We start from the raw sequence: 9,287 nt of genomic DNA, 5'->3' as shown, positions 1-9,287 counted from the left end.
ATAAATACGGAACATAGTTGTAAAAGAAATGAAATTCAATTTAAGCACGATGATGAAGATTACACATGTGCAAACCTCATAATAGAATAGTGATTTGTGCTAATAACGTATTATAATAGTATTTATTTTGCATTCACAGACTTAACCCGTTGATAAGTGCATCTGAGTGGTTTCATATTCTACTTCTCCGATCCCAATCCCCATTGAAAAAAAAAATAATATTCATTTTAAAATTTAAATTTTCATACAGTTGAACATGTGAACTCCTCAAATGCTTGTATGTTTTATCAGTCAGGATGATTAAAGTGTTTTAATTTTGAAATAGTAGATAGTAGACAGAAATGAATGAATATTAAGCCAACTACTAGGACTTGCAAGTAATATTTTAAAAATAAAATGCTTTTTTATTTTTATTTTTTTAATAAGTGAAATGCCTTTAACTGAGCGCACTAATCGCTCAAGGCAAAAAAAAAAAAAATAAATAAAAAAAGCTACTCTATGTAATTCTACTCTTTCATTTCCGTCAAACATGAAACCACCTCACTTCTTTTGTCGACTTAACGAAGGAGACTCACTTGGTAAAGGAGAAGGGAAAACCTCAGATATGGTATCCCAAGATAGGTTGTTTTCTTTTCTACTTCTCCTGTCCAAGAAAGTTGGCTTAACAGGTGTTCTCACCATTTCAACTTTGTACGTTAACATGGCAACAATCTCTGACATGGGGGGCCTCAAGTTTGCATGAGGTTGAAGACACAGGAAAGCTACCTGGATTGCTTGCAAAACATCTCTCTCCACAAACCCATGTTCTCGCATTCTAGGATCAACTAGATCAATTACATTGGACCTCTCATATAATTTCCACGCCTGCAAGACAAATGTAAGAGTTAATGGCAAAGTATTAAATTTAAATATCAAAGCAATTCAATGACGGAAACTAAGTGGCATACATATTCAGGGAGGTATTGCATATCTGATGGTAAAGTTAGATCTGTGTTCTTCCTGCAGCTAATAATTTCGAGGACAAGCACTCCAAAGCTGTATATGTCTGCCTTTTCAGACAATTCTCCTCTAATAGCATACTCAGGAGCTGTGTAACCTCTGCATGAGAGAAAAAAAGACAATTTATAACGGATGAAAAGATAAATTAGACCAGAATAGCAGAAATTAATGTGTGAAGCTTACTGGTACATCCCTTATGGGAGCTCACTTCATAAACTAATTGCATGAATAGCATATAGCTCAGCTTTATTTTATTCCATAAGTGGTAAATCAAACAACAGAATTTTTATTTTTATCCCACTCTTCTTTTGCTTTTCACAACATAATGTAGATGAAAACTGTTAGATTAAAGGAGATTACATAATTATAGACTAATTGATACTAATTGATTGATAGAGAATTCTTAGAAGTTGCTTGTTAAGACTTTGTAATCTGTATATAAACACGCTTCTTTGATAGAGAAAATATACAGAAATTACCCAATTGTTCCTTGTCATGTTACAAAAACAAAGATTGTCATCTAAAGTGCAAAGGTATTAAAACTCAGTGGAGCTGGTGTGGAACCTTTTTATTGCAAGAATGCATTGGTTACTTTTGTGGAAGACTTTGATGATCTACTACATAGAGTTTCAAAAAATGAATTTTAAAGCAATTCCATGGGCTCCTAGTTCTGCAGTAAAAACTTACAAAGTTCCAGCAAATGTAGTGCTGAGGTAAGCTTGGTCTTCTGGGAAGAACCTAGCCAGCCCAAAATCTCCAATCCTTGGTTGGAATTTATCATCAAGAAGGATGTTGCTTGCTTTGATATCTCTGTGAACAATTCTTAGGTGTGAATCCTCATGTAGATATTGTAATCCGCGAGCAATCCCCAAAATTATTTGGAACCTTGTTTTCCAATCCAGGAACTGATCGGTTTTTCCTGTATCAAAGAAATGAACGGTTATTATTCAGCTAAAGCATCTAACCTGGTATCATTTTAAACAAAATACAGATTTCTTTCTGCCAATTTTGTCATGATTTATGTTACTCCAAAGAACTCTGCTAAAAGCAAATTCATGACTTGAGAAAAAACTCTATGGAATCACAAGATTATGAAAAAATAAATGAATTTCGTTATTGAAGATTACTCAGATATGCTGTTTGTTAGTTATCTAAAAATAGTTGGTCCAGTTTTGTTCCTCAGGAACTAAATGATAACTAGACTTGCAAATCAGTTTGCAGTTCACTGTCACAAATAGAAGGAGAAGATATAAGAATAAATGAGAATAAGTGAGGTTCTCAGAATTGGGGGGAAAGGAAGTTGGTTTTGAGAATTCAGTTACAGGTGGTTATAGTGGTTGGAAAGAATCTGTTGTATTCTCAGCTACTAGTATACATATAATAGCTTTGTAAAGAGATACTCATTCTAAAAGATCAACAAGAATTCTCTCTGATTTCTCAATCTTTTCTTTCTTCTTCCTCTCTTCTCTTCTCTCAACACTTTCTCTATTCTTCTATTCTCCCAAACAGAGCATCCTAATCAGGATCTTTCTCGATTCTTCTATTTTCCCAAACAGAGCATCCTAATCAGGATCTCTATGACATTCACCAGCACAACCTATAAAAAAAAGCTTCATTCAAGGTTTGATACAAACTATCCTGAGGCATCTGATGCACAAGCTAAAACTAGATCCTACATAAATTTGTAATTTAGCAGAGTACTGGACTTGATAGAGGATTGTTTATCCAGCTTCTTTCTTTTTTGGTGAAGGTTTATCCAGTTCGACAAGGAACCTAATCTGCATTATTGTGCTAGCCTTAAATAGGGCTTACTAGTAGACTCTCTACGAGGTTCTGATAGCAATAAGAGTATGGGAAAGGCTGGCACCTCAAGCACACCTCAGCAATTCATGGTGTATTCTAGAAGAGAGAAAGGACAAGGCAAGGGAAAGGGAATATCCAATGTTTGGGGATTGGCTGCTGCAGATATTGAGAATGAGGACACCTGTCCGGAGTTGGTTACAAAAAGGGAATCTCTCAGGTACCATAAAAGGTCAGGAGATTTGGCAGAGGAGGCGTGAAGAATTTGGGGGTAAAAACTGCAGAAAAGGGCAAGAGAACGTTATTCTCTGCACAGGAGTTTCTCCTGGGGGCTGACTCTAGCCATCTTTTATTCTTTATTTAATTTTTTTCATTTTGTTGAGGTTCTTTTTTTATTTTCCAGAAAAGGATATTAAGACACTCTGGTCATCTTGATTATTATGCTGCCATAGTTGTTGTTTATTTGAAGCTATTATCTAAGGCTTAGTCTTAGAGCTTGTCACTTGTTTTACTGTTTGGATGAGAACTGATTGTTTGTGTTAATCTCTTCAGTTTTACTCTAATCCCTTACTCTATCAGGTTCACACACTCTCCTGCATCCCTGGTGAGAGATCACAGAACTATGTCAAACAATCACAGAACTTCTTGTACTGAGAACAAGATACAGCTTTTATGATCTGCATAATACAACAAATAACATCAATGAGAAGAGAAATAGCAAGGTAAGATCATACCATATAGTATGAGATCTAAACTCCTATTCTTCATGTACTCATATACAAGTAGCCTTTGGGGGCCATCCGAGCAACAGCCAAGAAGTCGAACCAAGTTCTTGTGTTGGATGCTTGTGATCATCCTGACCTCTGAAAGAAATTCCGATTCCCCTTGCTGAGATTTCTCAAGAGACAACTTTTTAACGGCCACCATTCTTCCATCAGCTAACTTTCCCTATGAAATGGCAGCATCACAATATCCTAAGTGAAAAGTTATAAAGCATAAAGTTTGACGATGAAATTCAAAGGATATGCTATTAGAAGTGAATGGAGGCAAAAAAAACTCTCAAAAGTACAGAACTACATACTGTTGCCTAAGTATAGTTCCAGTTCAAAAAGTCACAGTTGTTAAGTGAATTGATAACTTCTTATCTGAGGACATAAATCAAATAGTCATAAACTCGTCCAATATCAGCATACCTATGGCAAGACTTTCCTTTTTTCAGTTGCAACCCATTTATCAGTGTATGGAGGTAGATTTGATGCATGCAGAGGCATATCAGATAAACTATTTAGAATTGAACTAGTCAATCAACCAAAATAGACATTTTAGATTCAGCATAAATTACCCGATAGACAGGTCCAAATCCACCTATTCCAAGAAGATTACCAGGATGAAAATTTTTAGTTGCCTTCTTCAAAGTATGGAAATCAAAATAGCTTATGGTTCGAAGGCTCCCACTCCAGAAATCTGCAGAAGCTGCATTATAAAGAGCTTAGAACTTTAGATGGCTTATTATGTTAAACACTCATGATTAGTTTACCTTTCTGTCTTTTAGTTCTTCTTAGTAAAAACTTCACTATATCTGAAGGTTTGACAAATTTCCAGAACACTACGATGAGAATCAGCAATATAGTAAGAAAGACTATTCCTCCAAGGAAAAAGAATAAAGCTGAAGAATTTGATGAAGATGACGAACTCTGCATCTGAAGCTCAGTGGGAGGTGGAGAGATCACTGCATGCATTTGATTGCTTCCATTTCAGTGGATATTTAAAGGAAAACTAATCACGGAAATACAATCCATTAAACAGAAATAATATCACCAAAATGATTGAGCCAAATTCATGCCACAGGCCCCAATTCAATGTCAACCTCGGCTAGAAACCAGAAATAAAGTCGTTTTTCCACCACTGATTGAGTTATTACAAAAAGAAAACCCATTGAATATGGAAATTGTTAATTTTTCACATAAAATTTTGAAGCATTGGAGCAAAGGGTACATTTCAAATTCGTGAATTGAGAATCAAAAACATGAAAAGGAAGATGATGAAAGTGGAGAATATTGCAACACTAGTAGTAAAATCAATAACAATTCAACTACTTCGTACATCATTCAAAGCAACTGATGCAGCATCTGCATATGGAAAATGATTATGACAGCCAGTAATCATACCTTCCAGCGCTCCACGAGCCATCATAACTAGTTTCGCTACAAATATTTTTAAACGAACCGAAGCTAATTCTTTCTTCTATTTGTTTTTTTTTAAAGAAAAATAAAAATAAAAATCGTTTGGTTTCATTTCTATGAAAGGGTAGAAGGGTCCAGAGAGAGAGAGTACAGCTGTAACATAGGATCAATCGGAGGGAATTCGGGGATAAAAGACAAAGAAGAAATATCCAAAAATGTCTTCATTTGTAGACGGCGAAACAACACAGGGCTTGCCATGCTATGTTTTAAAACAATATTAGCAGTGTGCAAGGTTTCTTGTGCATGAAAAAACGCGTCTTCGAGTTTTCAAACATTCCTTTCAACGTCTTCCTGTTTGCTCAGCGCCAGCCACAGCCGTCCCTTATTTTTATTTTTTCCTATTGCCCCCAAATGCCATTGATAGAGTCCCCTCTAGCCCGGCCAAGTCCCGTTCCGGTTCAGAATAGACCATTGGATTTAATTTACAGACCAATTTGAAATCAAATTGATATTTTATAGTTTAAAAATAGTTAATGTTTTTATAACAATTCAGTTTGGTATAGTTTAAAAGGCATAACGCAATTACGAGTAAGGTTTTTAATAGTTTCAATTTCATTTTTAATTAAGTCTAAAATGTATATAGACAATCCAATTTTTGTTAAAAAATTTGAAAATAAAAAATTAAATAAATTTTAAAAAAAATAAACATACATATTAAATATCATTGAAGTGTTAATTAAATAAATAAATAAAATTTGTAAATATATACACATAAATCTATATATTTACATAATAATGCTATATCAAAATTTTTTAAAATAAGTTATAAGTTATTATTATAAAATAGAGTCACGTGGTAAAAGTGATAAGCTAACGAGCTATACCAATATTATTGAAGTGTTAATTAAATAAATAAGAAAAATTTACAAATATATATGTATAAAAGTATATATTTGCATAATGATGCTATATAAAAATTTTTTAAAATAAGTAATAAATTATCACCATAAAATAGGGTCACGTGATAAAATTTAATAAGTTAATAAGCGATTCCACATATAAAAAAAAACTCGGACAACCGGTTCCTAATCAAGGCTGGGACGACCATTGAAAAAAAAAAAGACCCGGCCTCAGAATAGATCGGCTTGAGGTTAGACAAGTTCACCTCTATAAGGAAGTTACCCGATTTCCTAAAAAAGAAATGGCTGAGGTGGGTATAAGAAATATATCCCATTGAATGACTCACGAGCGTATATCCTAATGTGGATTAGGAAAAATAACAGAGGATCAGGTGGCCTCTCGAACTCAACCCTAAGAAAGCCGAAAAACGAGATAGGACAAAGTATTGTCATTTTCATAAGACCACAGACACGTAACAGAAAGATTAGTAGGGAACAACACACTTAGAAGTTCATCAGAAATGGTAGAAAAGATAGAAGGCCTGAACTCGAGGTAACAATCCTTGAAACTACCCCTGACAGTGAACCTGCGGGAGTTATTCATGTGATTGCAAGAGGACCAAGTGTTAATAGGGGTGGCCATAAGGAGAGTGTCACAGACGTTCAACCCTGAGTCAAACCCCGAGGTTTTGATATTAGTCAAGTTAGATGACCAAGTCTTTTGTCCAATTCCTGAAAGAAGGTAATTTATGAAAAATGTTATAAATAAAGTAATGACGTATTCTTTAATCTTTTCTTTTAGCAAAAACATTGGTAGATGAAAGTATGGAGACAAAAATAAAGGCCCACAAGGTCATCCGAGCATGGGTCTCGCATATATTTCGGGCATTGGTCCATAAAAATAAATATTCATAAACAGCCATAAGGCCATTAGGGCATTGATCCCGTACATAATCTGGGCATTGGTTTACGAAAATAAATTTATAAAAGATCATAAGACAATTGTCAAGCCATCCGGGCATAAGTCCCGCACATATTCTGAGCGTTGATTCGCAGAAACAAATTCATAAAAGGCCATAAGGCAATTGCCATGCCATTTGGACATGGGTCTTGCATATATTCCTGGCATTGGCCCGCAGAAATAAATTCATAAAAAGCAATAGGGCAATTGCCAGGCCATCCGAGGATGGATCCCGCAGATAATTCGGGCGTTGGTTTGTGAAACAAATTCATAAAAGACTATAAGGCAATTGTCAGGCCATTCAGGCATGGGTCCCGTAGATAATTTGGGTGTTGGTCCGTGAAAATAAATTCATACATGGCCACAAAGCCATCCGGACATGGGTCATGCACGACAAGCCAATTTGATGCCGTCTAAAGGCGGGTATACGCTAGACCAAATTACCGGGTGTTAGTCTCGCATCATGAGAAGTTTCTAAGGCATTTAATGCCAAGTTTAAAGGCAGGTATAAATCAGGCCGATCTACCGGGTGTTAGTACCACTTCACGAGAAGATTCCAAGGTATTTGATACTAGAAAGTCCGAAGGTACGCCAGGGCTGAGATCAGGGCTGGAAAAATGCTTGGAAGCTCGTAAAGGTATTTGGTGCCAAAAGCTCGTCATGGCTATATAAGGTTAAGGAGCTCGTAAGGGATAGAAAAATGTCCAGAAGCTCGTTAAGGGATTGGAGGCCAAAGAGCCCAGAGGCACGTCAGGGGCTAAGATCAGGGCTAGAAAAATGTCCATAAGATCATAAAAGCTAGAAAAGCCAAGGAGCTCGTAAGGGTTAGAAAAATGGTCGGAAGCTCGCAAAGGCATTTGATGCTAGAAAACTCATCAAGGCGAGAAAAATACTCGGAAGTAGGGGTAGAAAATGCCCAGAAGCTCGACAGGGTGAGAAAATGCTCGAAAACTCATCAAGGCTGAACATGGCCCGGAAGCACAGTGCCCATAAGCACGAGAACGCCTGAAAGCACATCAGGGCTAGGAAATGCCCGTAAGCTCGTCAAGGCATTACTATATCACTCGGACCAATTTTTGGCAGACAAGATATTGGACCTAACTAGTCGGCAGGGCAAGTAAGAAGAAAGCAAGGACATTGTGCACTCAATTCAGACAAATAAGCCATATGATCCAAACTATAAAGACAATTGTTACCTTCAAATCTAAAGAATCAAAGACCAGCGAGGGGACCTCTGATATTACATAAAAATTTTTTAAAGTAAGTCATGAGTTGTCACCATAAGATAGGGTCACGTGGAAAGATTTGATAAGCTAAAAAGCAGTCCCACCCGTAGAAAGGAAAACTCGAACGACCGGCTCTTTATCAAGACTTGGATGACCATTATATCCGAAACCAAGAGAAAAGACCCAGCATCAGGATAGGTTGGCTTGAGGTCAGACAGATTCACCTCCATAAGGAAGTTACCATTAAACAGCTACAACCTAGCAAGATCCCCTTTATGCCTGCAATCACGAAATTCCTGACCAATTATCCGGTGAAAACCCCTTACCAACAGGTCGGCCACATTATCGGTGGATTATCAGCAAAAACTATATTTATCTCCACATTCTTATAGTACAAAAAAGGAATGATCACAAAAGTAAAAGTATGTTATTCTCTCACAACAATACTCTAAATTCTAAGCAACTTATTACTCTCGCCTTATTTTTCAATTTACTAACTTGAGCGTCGAAGTGGCTGCGGTAAACGCTAACCATCTCACTTTCTCCTTTTTGCAGATTTAGCCAATCACAACATAGTTTTGGTTTGACCACGTCATCATTTTTTAGTTTCAGCAATATCACATAATATAAACAATAAAATAATATTACATTTAAATAGAAGTAATATTCTTTTATAAATAAAAAAATAAATTTAAATTTAATTATTTGATAATTAACGTGCTTATATATCAATTTTAAATAGTAAAATTTTATAGATGTGTTATTTTAAAAAATTAAAAGCAAATCCGAATCGAATTCAATCACCAAATTCAAATCGACTAGATCCAACCCGAATCTTGTTGTGGTTTAGAGGAGCAGACTCGTAACTGACCTCTAATATTAGATTTTGATCTGATTTAAAAATTGAAATTGATTGATCGATTCAATTCTAAATTTAATCAATTTATTCGTGATTCAAAATGAACTGTGGCAAAAAAGTGGAGTTATTTGGTTCTGATTTTGGTACAACTCTTATTAAAAATAAGAACTAAACCTCGGGTTCTTTGAATTTTGAGAATCATATTTGAAACCAAATTTTGATACGGTTCTAAATAATTTTGATATGATTTTACTTTTTATTTTAATTCTTTTTTAATTTTAATTTTAGTTTCAATTTCAATTCTAAATCTTTATTTTTTGCAAATGAAATTCGTTGAAATAATAATAAAAATATTAATAT

General features: G+C 35.3%; 1 protein-coding gene across 4 annotated transcripts; it reads right to left on the bottom strand.

Annotated features, from left to right (window-relative positions):
• Window positions 1-495: 495 nt before the first annotated feature.
• On the bottom strand, window positions 496-5,338 carry LOC110631259 (putative serine/threonine-protein kinase). Of its 4 annotated transcripts, none has more exons than XM_021779025.2 (7): window positions 4,968-5,338; window positions 4,337-4,528; window positions 4,142-4,263; window positions 3,534-3,747; window positions 1,687-1,918; window positions 948-1,098; window positions 496-864 (listed from the first exon to the last, which is right to left on the bottom strand). In XM_021779025.2, the coding sequence occupies exons 1-7, from the start codon at window positions 4,990-4,992 to the stop codon at window positions 541-543; spliced, it is 1,260 nt and encodes a 419-aa protein (XP_021634717.1). In that variant the 5' UTR covers window positions 4,993-5,338; the 3' UTR covers window positions 496-540. The 4 variants fall into 4 exon arrangements, with proteins under 4 accessions (XP_021634717.1, XP_021634716.1, XP_043806099.1 ...); XM_021779024.2 differs by having other exon boundaries at window positions 4,142-4,272; window positions 4,968-5,336; XM_043950164.1 differs by having other exon boundaries at window positions 4,142-4,272; window positions 4,903-4,991.
• Window positions 5,339-9,287: the final 3,949 nt, after the last annotated feature.

Source organism: Manihot esculenta, chromosome 14, assembly GCF_001659605.2.
Source record: "Manihot esculenta cultivar AM560-2 chromosome 14, M.esculenta_v8, whole genome shotgun sequence".
Taxonomy (NCBI): domain Eukaryota; kingdom Viridiplantae; phylum Streptophyta; class Magnoliopsida; order Malpighiales; family Euphorbiaceae; genus Manihot; species Manihot esculenta.
This window is presented reverse-complemented; position numbering and strand designations above follow the sequence as displayed.